A 16,645-nucleotide genomic window follows, 5' to 3' on the forward strand; every position below is an offset into this window, starting at 1 on the left:
GGTGATGAGTTTCCCTTTCTTAAGGCTCTGGAATTTCTCCATTGCCACATAGTCATAAAAACTGCCCCTTGGTGTGTTTGCTTACCTCTCTATGAGATGCATTTAGTGTCCATATGGCAGGCCAAAAATAAATAAATAATAATTAACTAGATTTTTGAACCAGTTAGAAATGAAATAGTATGAGATGATACTACAAGAGCTCTTGGAGAAAAAGCAATCTTTTAAAAAGTGTTCTCCAGTAATCTTTCAAATTGGCTGATTCAATTTCAAATCAAGCTGCAGGGAGATTTTCCATCACTACTGGATGTTTTTGAAAGATTGAAGGTGGCCTAGCTCTGCTGCTTTAAGTATAGGGTGACCATATGCAAAGTTGGGCAGAGCTATCTTTAATAGAACATAGAATTTTGGCATGTGTTGCTAATCATAGAGGGATGCTGAATCTGTCGATTTCTCCCCTTTTACATGACCTTTAGAGGGAGGTGTTGTTTCTTTTTGTTGTTGAAGTGATTGCTTGGCCTCAATTTTGTATAGTAGTGCTAAGATGTAGCCCAGTCCATTTCAACATGTAGCGTACTTCATGTAGAGATTGTCTTCTAGAAATTACCCTGTCAGTTGCACTAAGTTAATGGGTCACAGTTTTATCACTTAAGCTCTTAAAATGAAAGCTTGTGTATTCGGTTCAGACCCGCACTCCTTTTCTTCTTCTCATTCTGTGCTATCATGGGCTAGGATCTTATAACATGTTATAGGCATGCTCAGTGGGTTAGGTGCACTCAAGGGGCTATACAGCTTTCTTCTCTCTCTCTTGCTCTCTCTCTCAAAAAAATTAATAATAATAAATAATAATTTTAAAAATCTGCATTTGCCATTCTGTTAATTTTGAAACTCAGGGAGTTGTCCAAAACCATTGCAGCACTGACAAGTCAAGGGGCTGCTGATTGATTATCATAAGTTCTGTGCCCCCTTGGGTACACAAGTTCTGTGGATCCTGGTTTCCACTCAGAAAGTGAAACTTTGTTTATATGCTTGTTTGTCTCACTCTACTTTTGATGTGCTATGATGTGTAGTACTTCAAAATGGCTCTCCTGATAATTTTAATTATTATTATTTCCTCCTGCTGCTACCTGTCTATTGCATTCCTGTAATGTCCGTTTGGAATTTCTTCTTGCAGTTCCTTTCTGGTGTAGATGCCTGGTGCAAAATGTGCAGTGAAGGAGGCCTCCCCTCTGAAATGCAAGACCTTGAACTGGCCATCCATCATCATCAGTCCCTTTATGAACAGGTCACCCAAGCCTACACGGAGGTGAGTGTTTACGGAACAGACTTTAATAACCTCTAGCAGGTTAGACAGTGAAAATTAATGAAAATTGTTGGATGTGCCTCTGAGGTGTGGAGGTATTAGCTGAGTAATATGTAGGACATATTTATCTGACTTTTCATTTCCATGCTGATGTGACTGTTTAAGCACCTTAACTAATGAGTCTTCTGTAAGCAGAAGTGGAACCGTCTGCATTGCAATCCAGAAACATCTACCCCACTTTCTCCCCAGAAAGCACTTTATAGTATTGCAGTCTGAGCACAATTATTAGAAAATAAGCCCACACAGTGGAACTTAATGTCTGAATAACCATGCCCACGATTGTTCTGCAAATTAGGTACCAGGGCTTGGAATTCTAACAGTAATTAAGTGAACCTGTGGTAGAATCTCAGCAGAGGGTGAGCTATGTGACAGTCACATCTCAAATAGTCCTCAAAGGTTTCCTGTCTCCTGCTTCTGAAGACATTAATTCATTCTTGAAGTGATGAATATTCTCCAGTTTTGCTTGTTCATTGCATTATTGGTGAATTTTAATGATGCTTGAGCGGAAGGAACTCTCTTCAGTGGGTAGAGCTGCCAGATGATTATCCATATTAACCCCTCCTTTTTTAACTATTTTGTTAGTACTGTCTACGTCCAGCCTACTATTTTGCTCTCTTCTCAATATAATGAGTGAACATTATACTGAGTCACCTAATCCATGAAAAGCAGACTGAGAGGTGATGTGCCAGCTATCTTTAATTATCTGAAGGTCTGTCACGTGGAACATGGAGTGAGCTTGTTTTCTGCTTCTCCAGAGGGTAGGACCCGAACCAATGGATTCAGGTTGCAAGAAAGGGTATTTTAATAAAGCATTAGAAGGAACTATGACAGTAAGAGCTGTTTAACACTGAAACAGACTCCCTTGGATGGTGGACTGTCCTTCCTTGGAGGATTTTAAGCAGAGGTTGAAGAACATCTGTCAGGGATTCTTCAGCTGTGATTCCTGCATTGCAGGCGGTTGGACTAGATGATCCTTTGGGTTCTTTCCAACTCTATGATTCTGTGTAACATTATTGTGATCTTAGCTGCCTGCAGTTCTAGATTGCACAGTAAGAGAAACTGTGATACACTAGACAGCCACCACTGTCAACTTCTGGTCTAAATATCCATAACTACCACAGTGTGTTACCTACACAAATTAAAACCCAAACTCTGTTTTGCTTAAGTAACGTTCTCCAAATAATTTGCACAAAGTAATTAAAATTTTTTTTAAAAAAAAATCTATACTGCTTTATATAATAAAAATCTTAAAGCGGTTTACAGATATATAATTAAATTGTATATATCCCTAGTACAGTGGTACCTCTAGTTATGAACTTAATTCGTTCCAGAGGTTCGTTCTTAACCTGAAACTGTTCTTAACTAGAGGTGTGCTTTCACTAATGGGGCCTCTTGCCGCTGCTACACCACCGGCACATGATTTCCGTTCTTATCCTGGGGCAAAGTCCTCAACTCGAGGTAACTCTTCCAGGTTAGCAGAGTTTGTAGCCTGAAGCGTTTGTAACCTGAGGCGTTTGTAACTCAATGTACCACTGTAACTGTGAAAGAGATGATAGAAGTACAGAAGAAGAAGGAGATAATAACTTGTATAGCTGTTGTTTTTTAATAGTGTGGATAGGGATCATGATTATGGCAATAAAATGAGTCACCATACCAATAACATTTGGGCTATTGGGTTGGCAAAATGAAAAGTTTGGGAACTTATGCCCAAATGCAGGGCATGTATTGTATACACATTATCTTTAAAAAACCAAATCCTTAATTGACTGCTGGAAAAACAAAAACAAAGTTAATAAAAGGCATTATATGCATTTTAAAAATAAAATAATCTCTAAGCAGCAGTGCAAAAATGCACATGTGTGTTCCCTAAAAGTAAGCCAATTTAGAACTCTAGGAGAAAAACTGATCTCTTTTCGGGTTTCCTCTGATGATGTTTGCAATTAGCAACCCAATTACAATTTGAACTGAGGGGAGAATGAATTCACCCACTAGTTTGATTGTATAGCCCCATTTTCAACTTATGATACAATACACACTGCAAAGCTGCTCTATAAGTGTATTTTAACCTTGAACAATCCTTGTAAAATGCAAATCACTGACATAAGACGTACATGTATTTTTACTTCTTAAAGGGTGCGCTGGAAGGCTTAAATGGCAGGTAGCTGCTTACTTTCTAAATAATTCTTTCAAAACCCATTCATTCATTTGCAAGGACTTTCAGGACTCACATAATTCATGTTCTTTTTCTTGGTGTTTCTATGATATCTATAACAACATTATCAGAACAATTTTTTTAAAAAGCACTGAAGAAAAGCCATTAAACCAAGTATGGATTCCCACTGTGTTCAAAATAAAGTAGTAAATACTGTATGTAACAAAGTACCTAGTGAAGTTCTAATTTGCTTGAATGTTTTCATAATAGGCTTGAAGGAAAATGTTTTAAGTACACTCTTTTGGGTGTGAGCCTGCTGTGTTGCATCGGTATAAATTAATGGCAATTCCATTTTCCATATACAGTTTTCACCAACATTACAGCTTAGAACAACCCCCACTTATAGGCAGTTTTTAAAAGGAAACACTGAAGAGAATTCACCCATGTTTTCTTAAGAAGAAAGTGAAGTTTGTGAATTAAAATAAGAAAAATTCCTTCCAGTAGCACCTTAAAGACCAACTAAGTTAGTTCTTGGTATGAGCTTTCGTGTGCATGCACACTTCTTCAGATACATGTGCATGCACACGAAAGCTCATACCAAGAACTAACTTAGTTGGTCTTTAAGGTGCTACTGGAAGGAATTTTTCTTATTTTGACTATGGCAGACCAACACGGCTACCTATCTACAACTTTGTGAATTAAGTGTCTGAACCTTAGGAATCAATATCCTTCTGAGTTTGCCTTTTCACAGGGAAAGAAAGAAAAAAAGTGACCCCATTTAATTACATATGTATTTTTAAAACACAATTACCTGAACAATTTTATAACATTAAACTTGATGGATTTCCGCCCCCCCCCCTTAATCTTACAGGTAAGCCAGGATGGAAAGGCTTTGCTGGATGTCTTACAGCGTCCCTTGAGTCCGGGGAATTCGGAATCTCTTACTGCCACAGCTAATTATTCCAAGGCTGTTCACCAAGTTTTGGATGTGGTCCATGAGGTCTTGCATCACCAGCGGCGTTTGGAGAGCATCTGGCAGCACAGGAAGGTCCGGTTACATCAGAGGCTTCAACTTTGTGTTTTCCAGCAAGATGTTCAGCAGGTAATGTAATTTCTCAGGCATGTGAAACTGAAACTTGGAGATTAGTTCGTTGTGGCCTGAAAATTGGCTTGGAGTTTCATCTGGAAAGCCTCATGAAACAATATTTCTATCACCTGATGCTGTTAGGCTGATATACTGAAATATAAAACAGCTTTCATAGACTTTTACCATATCATGTGCCACCATTAATTACAAAATTATTATAGGAAAGCTTTTAGAAATTATTTTGGAATTTGTCTTTGTGAGTAGGTAATTAGCTGTCAAACCACTGTCTATGCCTGGACAGTTAATTGAAAAAAGCAACAGTGAGAGTGGAATAAATTATATCCCTAGGTTATTACCTAGATGATTTCAGCATTATATAATCACGAGGGGTGTGCAGAAAGTGAACTGGAAATCATTGTTTACCTTTCCTTAGAATATGAGAACTATGGCACAGTTGTCAAAATTGAGGGGCTGTTGAGCTGGTTTTTACATGACATGCCTGGATTAATAAACCATGGAGAAGTATTCAATATTGTTAATTTATTTCTCTGCGTTGATACTGACCTATTTGTCTTATGAGGACCATGGAAGGGTGATGTTGGCAGGTAATGGCACATACAACATTTAAATATGAGCAGGTGGATGAACTCTGGATGTTATGGTTGACATTATTAGATCCAGGTGTTGCCAGAGCAGACATAGGAAAAAAGTTGCACTATCCAAACCATAGTCTCTCAACTGTAACCTCACCTCCTCACCTGGAAAGATCAGTGTCAATATTACAAAACTTACAGGGTTGTTGTAATGATTGTGACAATATAATGTTGGTGAAATGTTTGAACATTCAAAAGCTCAGTTAAATTCTACATATCATCATGAACATCACCTTCGGCACCACTTCTGTAGGCTGCCCATTGTCCCCACCACAGCTGTTATTTAAGATATCACGGCTGCCTCTAAGACCGCTATCTTCTTTTCCCAACTTTCTTCCCCTTCCCTCAGCAAGTAAATGTTCACATTTAGGAGTTATTGTGCAGAACCAATATGTACGAGAAACACAGAAACCAATATTGATTCAACAAAACTGGGAAATGTGTCTTTAATCCTTTCTAAATACAGTGGTAAGGAAATACCCTTTGTTTCACCAGAATACAGAGACAGATGTTTGTGTTTTCAATTACAGTATTGATTTGGTTCTCAAACCTTTACACTAATCTTGCAATAAGATCTGCATGTTTTGAGAAGGCATAAATGTCACAATGCATATATTTCGGTGTGTAGTGCTACAAATTGCTGCCAGTGGCTTAGCTTCTATGCCTGTACAGATTTCTACATAAATGGAAGTTTATATTATAAGAGTAGTGATGGTAGATCCACACATACTAGCGATACATTGTGAAATGTGCTGTCCCCTACCCAATCTGCTGATGTATGCATGCACAACGGAGATGGTATTGCTAAGATACTGTACATTGCAAAACCAGACCCATGCCCACTTATCTGTGGCATTATATCACTATGTTTTCTGGATTGCCAGAAATGACCCCATGAACCATGATTATATATACATTTTATAGGTCTCCTCAACAGCAGTGAAAAATACATGAAACCCATCAATAAAAAATTAAACATGTAAAAATAACCTCAAACACATCATCAGAAAGAAACATAAAGCCACACTATAACCACAAAACTGCAGAGCACATTTTTTCTGTTCCAGAAACCTTTTAACTGGGGAAAAGATAGGTTCTCCATCCTCCAAGTTCCTGAAGCAGGACAGTGCAGCAGCCAGACAGACCTAGGCAGGGAGTTCCATATGATGGAGCATAGGATTATAGGGAGCTGCCTTATGCCAAGTGAGACCATTTTTCAATCTAATTTAGCACTGTTGATGCTGACTGGTAGCAACTCTCTTGGGTTTCAGACAGAAGTCTTTCCCACTGGATATACCAGTTACTGAGCCTGGGACCTCTTACATGCAAAGCATGTGCTTTGTCATTGAACTATGGCTTTTGGCACCTCTATAAAGAAACCTCAATCCCGCCTTGCCTCATGTCTATGCATTGTCAGGGGAGGGAGGGCAGCATGCATATGAAAGACATGATGTGCTTGCATGTTACAGGAACATGTGCAAATCCCCTTTCAGACATCTCAAGTAGTACAGCATCTGTTCACTTTGCGTCCATCTTGGGTATATTATCCCTAGAAAGTTGGAGAGGATTCTGGTGGGAAGAGGGATACTAGGTCTCAGAATATGCTCTTCCCCCTAATATTTCAAGCATAAGCAAAATGAAGAAACCTCAGTCTCAGGGTTACTAGTATTGGTATCACAAACAGAGACCAGTGGACTCGTGGTGGATGCATTTTGACAATGTCTTTTGAAGGTTTTGAAGATGTGGCAGCATCTCTGTCCATAATTAACAAATGAGTTCTTTTTGGTTCTAATCACTGTTTGATGCAGTAACTGAGAAAAGCCATCTTGTAAGTAGGTCTCTTATACTACCTGGGGATAAAGGGGTGGAGGTGGGTAGTGAGAATATGTGAGATATAGATAGATGGAGATTTGGTCTGCCATTCAGTATAAGGTAATATTTGCCAGAACTGCAGATATTGGTGATACAAGGTGGGACCTGCATCATCATCATCATCATCATCATCATGGTGATGGTGATAGTGATGATGTTGCAGTATATCCTCATCTCCTAATATAAGTGCTCTAGTTCAAGGTTCTATTTAGCCAGCAGCACCTACCTTTTGGATACTATATTATATGAGTCTCTGGGAAGTTATACACTTTCCTCTTCCCAATTTCAGTTTTCATTTTTTCTTTTCCAAATGATACTCAACATACATTTACTGAAAGGTGTGTTTAAAACCTCTGATTAATTTTTGCTACTCAGTATAGACCTTTTTTAATGTTGCAAGGCATTGGTCCAAGAATATTGCACAGGTGACTATTGATGTTAGGCTAAGCAGTTAATAGGCTTCAAATTCTCCACAGCCTGCTAGGAAGCTAAATAAAATTATTCCAAACATCAGACAATGATGCTTAAATAAAGCTCAATGTAATGCCACGGAACTCTGTTTTTAAATAATTTCATTTTCATGTAATGATATTTCCTCAGGACATTCTATAGGGCTCATTATTTAACCATACCCTGTCATTTGCATAATTTGATTTGAACTTTCATATGAAATTAGTCTCGATCTCCTCCCTAGAGTTGCTAATCAGAACAGATTACTCTGCTTTGTGCTTTAAAGCGGCTCTCATTAGAGAGTTACCATTACCCTTACTATTTTTCAATATCTATTTATTGAACAGTGTGTTAACGATCCTGTAATTCATTTTTTAAATATAGATTATTAATGTTGAAGTTACATGCTATGTGAAGAAGACACTTACTTCTTTCCTCAAATCTCCTGCCAGTCAGTTCCATGGGTCACCTTAAGTTCTTGTATGAAAGTGAGAGAAAAACTTCTACTTTTCCACACTACTCATAACTTGCTAAACCTCTGTTGTATATCCCATTAGTCCTTATTTCTAAACTAAAATGTAACATTTAGTAAAATGTAACATTAGGAAAGGTGCTCCAACTACCTCATAATCACTGATGCACCTTTTTGCACCTTTTTGAGTTCTAGTAGTGTCGTTTTGGAAGATGTGGGATAAAAATATATGCGGATCAATATAAACTATAAATGTGGATAAAATATATGTGGCTTCCTGATCATGTATAATTTAGCCCTTATATCATTAGGTTAGATAAAGTGGAATATTTAATTAGAAAAGGTTAGGCCTGCACCAGATGTTCTCCATTGAACTTTTTTGACACATTTGAAGGAATGGGGATGATTAAGAGAGGGTAGTGAAAAGTTCAGGGGGATGGCCAAGAATTCCCTTTAAAAATAATTTAAAAGCAGCAAGTGGCTTGTCTCCAGACTCTCCCAGCTGCCAAGTGGTTTGAAATTGGTTGGGTGCATATTCGCTTCCTTGGAGACAACACTACATGGCATAGTGTCATTGCCATGGCATTATATATTAAGAAGAGGGCTGCTCCAGTCATCACAACTGTATACATGGAGGGGCATATTGATGTCACCATTTTCAAAGTGCAGGGCAGCCTAACAACTTGGCGTTTAAAGGAAATGAACCCTCAGACATTTCATTTAATTGTAAGTAAGTGATCGCTCCCTCCAGAACTAAATATTTGCACATAGGTCCCTAACCAACTTTCCTGAAAGACATAACTGCTGTGGAGGTGATGAAGGGGACCTTCTATTGACCCTGAGTCTCACAGGGCCTGATCCAATATAATTTTCCCTTTTCATATAATTAATGTCCAAATACAGAAGTAATGGGGGGCAGGGAAGGTTGAATTTCCCTTTGTGATGTCAAAAAGGTCAGAGGCAACTCTAATGTGGAACAGTCGGAGCTTCCCACCCTAGCTCACCAACATTCTGAAGGCTTTTGTCTTCCATTAGGCCAACAAGGAATTTTAGATAAAAGCAACTTGGGTAAATCAGCGTTCTGCTGCATTACATTTTAAAAGGAGAATATCTGTTTTTTATAATTGAAATGTAAGGAAGGCTATTAGGTTATTTGAACATTTGGAGTTGGCATCTTGACCAATGCGTGGAAAGTAGATGTGGTTTGTGGCAGTCTTGGAATAAAGAAGAACATCAGCACAGAGAAGTGGATGCTAATGTGATAAATTTATTGAATTAAGAGTTCTGAGTCTTTGGGTAATGCCACTGACTGGCCCCTTTTAAGCTATTATAAGAACTATAAGCATTTTAAGTCTTTGTAAAGCAAAAGAAAAAAGAAAAATAACCAACAGCTTTCTGTAGAGTGCTCTTGCTTCTTATATTCTGTGAGAGGGAACACATTTTCTATATTTCTTTGCGGAAACATGCACATATTAAGTTATTTATAGCTCTTCCATCCATACACAGTTTGAAAACATTGCTATACAAGAAGCAAGTTCAGCATTAAAAAGTATGGTTCCTTTCTCAATTGACAGTTTTAGTTACTACTCCCCTCTCCTGCAATTTATTAAGACATACTGTATTTTTCGCCCTATAGGACGCACTTTTCCCCTCCAAAAATGAAGGGGAAGTGTGTGTGCATCCTATGGGGAAAATGCAGGCTTTCTCTGAAGCCTGGAGAGAGAGAGGGATCGGTGCGCACCGACCCCTCTCGCTCTCCAGGCTTCAGGAAGCTATCTGCAAGCCTTGCAAGCCCAGCGGGAGTTCCCACGGGCTCGCAAGGCTTGCGGGCAGCAACCTGCAGCCCAAAGCACGGGGCGCCCTCCGGGGGGCACACCCTGCTTCACGCAGTTGTCCACAAGCCTTGCGAGCTAGTAATTTCTTATAAAACATACAGGAATCCTGTGGGCTGATGTTTAATTGTTTTTAACTGTCTGTACGACAGGCAGTATTTCCTGTCTCTTAATTATAAGAGCACAGAATATGATTGAAGGTGGCTGGGGAAATGTACAAAAAATGTTTTGTTTTTCTGTGCAGTATTTTTAATAGCACAGTTGGTGACATTTGTCACATTAAGTACTTAATCAACAAATTAGGAATTTACCTAGGGAAAAATATGGTATGTCAACAGGCAGTAGAGGTCAAAATGATACAGATTGTACATGGCATTTAATCGGCTCATGATAATGAAATAGCAATCTTTCAAGATACACATAACAATATCTTGAAAATGCTCCAAAATGATGAAGAAAACAAACTGGCCTTTTAATATTTTTAATGGATTTTCTGTCTGCCTTTTAGGATGTATACTTTCCTAAGGTGGGTTACAGCAGATCAATACAATGCAACATTAACATCCCAACAGGCTGAAAATGCAGGAAAAAAGCATAATTCTTTATAGTAGCAATCAAATATAGTTACACCATAACCAAATGCTACTGCCCATTTATTCTTCAGAAAGAATGAGCGGGTTGGTGGTGGAAGTCAGCAAAACCCTAAGCATGCCTGTAAAGGAGAAAAGATCAGTACTGGATTTGGAAAACAGAGATGTATGTCATTAGAGGAGTCAAGGCAGTGTTTATGGGATGGTGATCATAGCAAAAAATGAGTTCATAAAAATTCAGAAGTTCCATTTTATAATAGAAAGAGAATTTATATTAGGATGAAGCTCTTGCAGTTTGGATTGCGGGCTTATAAAAAATACCTACATGCTGACTTTAAGGGATTTCTTCAGCTTAATGTTGGCAAGAGGATAAAGAAAGATGATTTAAGAGTTGTAATTGCCTCTGCACTTAATTTTCTTCATTAATTTAGTTGTGCTGAGCAAAAGAATATTGATAGGTCTGCAAGGTTGCTCTTCCTTTCAAGGAGAAAGCAGATTGCATGTTCTCTTCAGAGTCTTGGATGATTATGTATGGGAGGTAGGCCTCTAAACACTGGTAGTGGGGGGGGAGACAGAAAGCAGGATTTGATTAGAAAAAAATTCATAATGGCTCATGGATTAGCTCCCAGACTTTCTAGAAAGAGCTGTTTGCAGTTCAGTGTGGATATTTTGGGAGAAGATGCTGAGAAAGAGAAGGGCACATAGATGGTAGAAGAATCTGTAAAGACTTTTCAGTGTTACAATCCATCCCAGTAAGCTATGCTTGCGTATATAAGAATTGTATGGGACATTTTTCATAAGCAGAGAGAATTTTCAGAGATAATTTATTACATGGCGCTAATAATGTCATGCCTGATGTGACTTTGAATTTAAGGCACGGTAAGCTCTCTTTTGCCATGCATATGTTGTGGTTGTAGATTAAACAGATTCTGCTGATTAGTAGACCCATCCAAGTCTTCTCCAATATTAAACTGAACTTTGGACCAAATTCTAGAGCAGCGGTTCTCAACCTGTGGGTCCCTAGATGTTGCTCAGGCCTTGCTCGCTAGGGGTGATGGGAGTTGTAGTCCAACAACATCTGAGGACCCACAGGTTGAGAAAGGCTGTTCTAGAGCAAATTCAGCCCCTGCTCCTGTATTCTCACTTTTGGATCTTATGGGACATGATAGGAGATGGCAGAATTGATTCCTCAAAATGCCACAGCAGTAACTGAGGTCCTGGATACTACTGCATATGTTATCAGTTCAACTCTAGGGATAGATAAAATGTAAGAATTGCAGCTCCCATTGTTTCCAGCAGCCTTTAATTCTGTGGCCAACATGTGTTCATGTGCCTGCTGTGGCATTTCTTGGACTCTTCCCTAGTACTCTCCTCACAACCCTGCTTCTGGTAAGTTGCAACAAATGTTGAAAATGGCATAGAGAGCTTCAAGAACACTATGTGCTGCATGTAATGAGGCCAATTTTCATATCCATTTCATATTTGGCCAGACCATGGATAGTCTAGGGTATGATCAGAAATGGATTTGAGGAAACATGTTCAGAGCTTACTGAATTAGATAGATTTGTTGCTTTGCTAGTACATGGTGCTTAAAGAGCAAGAAGTAGAGTGGAAGTATTGCCTGCTGTTATTGGTCTCACCTAGAATTGCCAGATTCAGGGCACAAGCATATTGTTCCAGGTTACATAGAAAATCCAGATGCACCTAGCATACACAACCAGGCACAGGACCCCTACTGACCCCTATTTTTGACTCTGTATCTGCATTGCAATTGTCAGGGGCACTGGCACACTGAGGGGCATTAACCCCAAGGCTGCATACCAGAAACAGACTGGACCAAAAGTGCTAATAAGATGGATAAAGACCTGCCTGGTACTTTATCCTTACAAGTAAAAAACAAGGTGTAGCATAATGAGTGTGAAGAGAATAGTATTTATTGATCGGTGCAAATATTTCCATCTAAAGCAGTATGTTATATGATGCTGCATTTACCTTGTCTTCTCTGATGGCCCTTAAGGGTAGCTGAATTACATAGCTTCAGGCTGGAATTGTTTAGAAGTGATGGATTTGCTATTGGCAAGCTAGTCATTTCTTATAAAACATACAGGAATCCTGTGGGCTGATGTTTAATTGTTTTTAACTGTCTGTACGACAGGCAGTATTTCCCCCTGATGTGACCATTTGTCTGCAGTTTGAGCGTCTACTACAGTTCTAACAGACATGTCTGTTCTGCTCTGAGGAATGGAAGGATCAGTGATGTTCTGTCCTGTCCAGGTGATAGTGCTAGTATAAAACATTTGCCACCTGACAATATTACAGATGTTAACCTGTGAAACTCTGAGCCTAATTTTGCAATGTCTGAAGGGGGAAAACTCTCTGCAAATAAATGTATTATTATATATATGAGGAAGGACCATAAATCTGTGCCACAGCACATATTTTGCATGGAAAATGTCCCATGTTCCTTCCCCGGCATCTCCAGTTAAAAGGATCAAAGCAGATGATGTGCAAGCAGCAAGACCTCTGCTTGTGACCCTGGAAGGTTGCTGCCAGTCAGAGCTGACCATAGTGGGCTATATGGGCAAATACTCTGCTCTGGTATAAGGCAGCTTCTTTACTGGTCTTTTCTTATTCAGATTGTAGATGGCATCCTTCTTCTAATGAGAGTTTCTAACACCTATTTATAATATTTTTAGGTCACTTGTAAGGGTAAAAGCCCTCTCAAGGTGACCTAAAAGATAAACCAAAGCTGAGTAGATAAACCCAGCAATAAACAATACATCAGCAATCTCCATAAAAATGTTAAATACAATAATAAGATATGATTGAAACCATCAAGCCAATAAGCACCTCAATAGAACATCAAGAAAATCAGGTTTGTTCTCAGAAATAGAAGGGCAGATCTTGCAGTGCTGAGGATTGAAACTATTTCTTAAGGTGTATTTTGTCTTTGGTATTAATTTTTGAATTAAACCAGATCTTAATTTCTGGTCAAATTCTGATCTCATTTTTTGTTACTAAGTCATTCACAAAACCTGTAGTGAAAATTCACTTACCGTCTTGGTTCTGTGTTTTATTAAGAAGTCTTCTAAGTGCCAATAAGAACAGTTTAGTTTATTTGTGACTCAGCTATTGTAAGTCATTAATAATGGCAGGAAAAGCCAGAGGATAAATTCCTTTGTATTTAGAAGTGTTTTTCCCTTTCTAATAGACCTTTATTTGACATTACTCTTCCATGATAAATGGGGAAGAGAAAAGAGGGGGAAATCTATTTCAAGCAGCAGCTTTTAAATAAACAAAAGGAGATTTTTTTTTGTGTGTAATTAAATTGGTGAGCATTATTGGCCATTATGCAGGATTAGGATTTAGTAAGCCTCCTTAGATTTTTTTCCTCAAGACCTTTTTTCTTTGTTTTTTATTTTGTTATTAGCATTTCTGAAACCAAGATCCTTCTAAAACTAAGAGGGTTGCATATTCAGCATATATAGTGCTGGATTGATATGTGGAACCCACTGATTTCCCTTTTATAGTTGTACCTTGGTTTTCAAACAGCTTAATTCTTGAACATTTTGGCTCCCGAACACCGCAAACCCAGAAGTGAGTGTTCTGGTTTGCAAACTATTTTTGGAAGCCGAATGTCCGATGCACCTTCCGCGGATTCCAGTTGAGTGCAGGAAGCTCCTGCAGCCAATCAGAAGCCACACCTTGGTTTTTGAACGTTTTTGGAAGTCGAATGGACTTCCAGAACGGATTCCACGGTTTGGGAACCAAGGTACGACTGTGTTTTCCTTAAAAGGCAGAAGATTCCATAACATCTGTTTATTGAAGAAATTCACAATGTTCTCTCTACATTTTCATTTTGTATTGTAGCTAGACTGTGGATTTCAGCCACCAGAGAATGGTGCCACTATTGCTTCTTTTTACTTAACAGCTAGGTCTTCTGCTGCTGAATGGGAAGCTTCCTGCCCAATCCATCCTCTAGAAGTACACTTTTATTTATTTGTTATTTTAGAAAAGTACTGAGCTTGCTTCATGCTGTAGAATTAGGGTGCATTCTTGAGGCACTGTCCCCTCCTAGAGCTGTGCTTCCCACCCCCTCCCAGTTTTTTGGGGGGATAATTGTCTCTAATTTGTGACGTGATGGTCAATGACAGCCTTCATTTGAAGAATGACAACTTGTTTTGAGAACAATAGCAATGGGACCCTTTGATAAATTCAGGTAGGGCAAGTACACAGCAAAAGCCTGATTCTGAAGAGCCCTCCAAAGTCTACTCATTCAAGAATTTCCCTGACTTTGGGTGGATTTTTCATGATCACAATCACCCTATAATTGCTTAAGTGATCCTGAAAAAACTCAAGCCTTTATAGTAACATGACCCTTCAAGAGTTAAATATTATAACTTTGTATGGACTAGAGTTAGATTCCACCCCTCTACCCATCCAATAGTAAAGAAATAAGCTTGTTTGCCTGCAACAAGAAGGGAGAGTTTGTTTATTCTGAATTTGTATTGATGCCTAGAGCAGGACTGGGTGCTTTCTGCTAAAGGTTGAAATAAAGAGATAACTTAAAGTGATCTGAAAAAGTATCTATCTTAAGATACTCTTTACTCTTTTAAAGCACTTACTATACAGTACTCAAAATCTTTTTCTTGAATACTTACTGGTAAAGGATGAAAATAACCCTAAAGGAATATAAACATTGTTGTGCACGCTAAACTTAGCTGGTTGGCTGGCCAGCTAGGCCTAATTTCTTATTTTTCCAATGTGTGCAGCTGAGCATGAGGCCACATTTTTCTGTGGACAGAAAAGTAAACCAGCAACCAGCAAAAATTCCAATTGCTTTTCATATAGTTTCCAATTAGTTCTTTATATTGTGACCAGTTAACAAGTTTTCCATTGATTATCCAACCAGAAGGAAAATCTAAAGGTTAGGAGTGAGATGAGGAGGGACCCTCAAGGAGGAATTAATGAACACACCCTAAATGATCCCCCCTTCCCTTCATAGTGCATAGTTTTAAGCCAATAGAAAGCTTTCACATGTTTGTTCTTTTAGGGTTCACGTGGGGACTACATAGCTGTTGCAGCTGACTGGTGCTGTGTAGCTTTCCAGACATGTCCCTTTAAACCTTGGAAATTGTATAGCCCCAGTGACAATTTCTTCCGGTAGTGGTAGAAAAATCATTTTTATGCACAGTCAAAAATGAAACTGTTTTGGCTCAGATGTGCACTGGAAGCACCCTCTGCTGGTTGTAATTAGAACACATCAATTGTGTGACCCAAGGTCCTGTAAATATTAACAATGGATAGAGATTCTCTTAGTATCTTCCGTGAAGAAGAAGAGAGCTTGAATGGGACATCACTCTTTTCAGTGACCATCACACGCTGAGCATTCCCATATACTTATTGTTGTTTGAAAGTTGATAATGAATAATATGAAGGCATGGGATACAGGAAACCTCAATAAATACCTTGTTCAGAGTTTCCAGTGAAGGACATAAAGTAGTGATGTCATATACGTCTGACACTACTTCTTCCTGCAAACAAAGAAGCCAAGAAAGTTACATCAGAGGTAAATTATATTTTGGCTAAGAATGCAGTCTCCCAACTCCAATGAAAACATTGTGTGTGCTGTATCTTATATTCCTTGTAAATATATAGAAAATAATTATTTTCAATCAGTGGGAATGCCATTTAGATTTTCTCTTTATAATAAGCATATTTTAGATCAATGGACATTTCCTACTTTCAAATAATATGGCTCTGCTTTCAACTTCCACTTTATGCTTAGACTGGATTGTAGTAGAGGATGTGAAGATTCCCTGATGAGGAGAAATGATGTTAACAGAAGTATTAATAGATTTAATAACAGTGGAGCTAGCTAGCAACTGTTCAGTCATTCCTGTTATTACAAGCCATGTAAAAACACTAGAGCAAAGACATATTAGAAGAAAAACCTGTCATATTTTGGGTTCTCTTATCTCATATGCGTAGGAGTTCATTCCAAGAGGGAAACTGAGGTGGCAGTTTCCTCTGATAAACCCCATAAAATGTTCCTGATCCATCAAACAGCAGCTACCACTGTATCCCATCATTAAGTAGGATAGTGGACCATTTTCTTTTAAATTGGTATATGACCTACATTACAAAATTCCTAAAATTCCCGGGAGAAAGAAAGAT

At 38.6% G+C, this 16,645-nt stretch overlaps 1 protein-coding gene across 14 annotated transcripts in view; it reads left to right on the forward strand.

Moving 5' to 3' along the window:
• Positions 1-16,645, forward strand: part of KALRN (kalirin RhoGEF kinase) — a 508,727-nt gene that overhangs the window by 290,078 nt on the left and 202,004 nt on the right. For all 14 annotated transcript variants that reach the window (XM_082234876.1, XM_082234882.1, XM_082234887.1 and 11 more), the window contains 2 exons: positions 1,172-1,303; positions 4,384-4,614. In XM_082234876.1, the coding sequence (XP_082091002.1) occupies positions 1,172-1,303; positions 4,384-4,614 (363 nt within the window). The remainder of the gene's footprint in view (positions 1-1,171; positions 1,304-4,383; positions 4,615-16,645) is intronic.

The sequence above is a fragment of the Podarcis vaucheri genome (genome assembly GCF_965113315.1).
Source record: "Podarcis vaucheri genome assembly, chromosome: 1".
Classification (NCBI taxonomy): Eukaryota; Metazoa; Chordata; class Lepidosauria; order Squamata; family Lacertidae; genus Podarcis; species Podarcis vaucheri.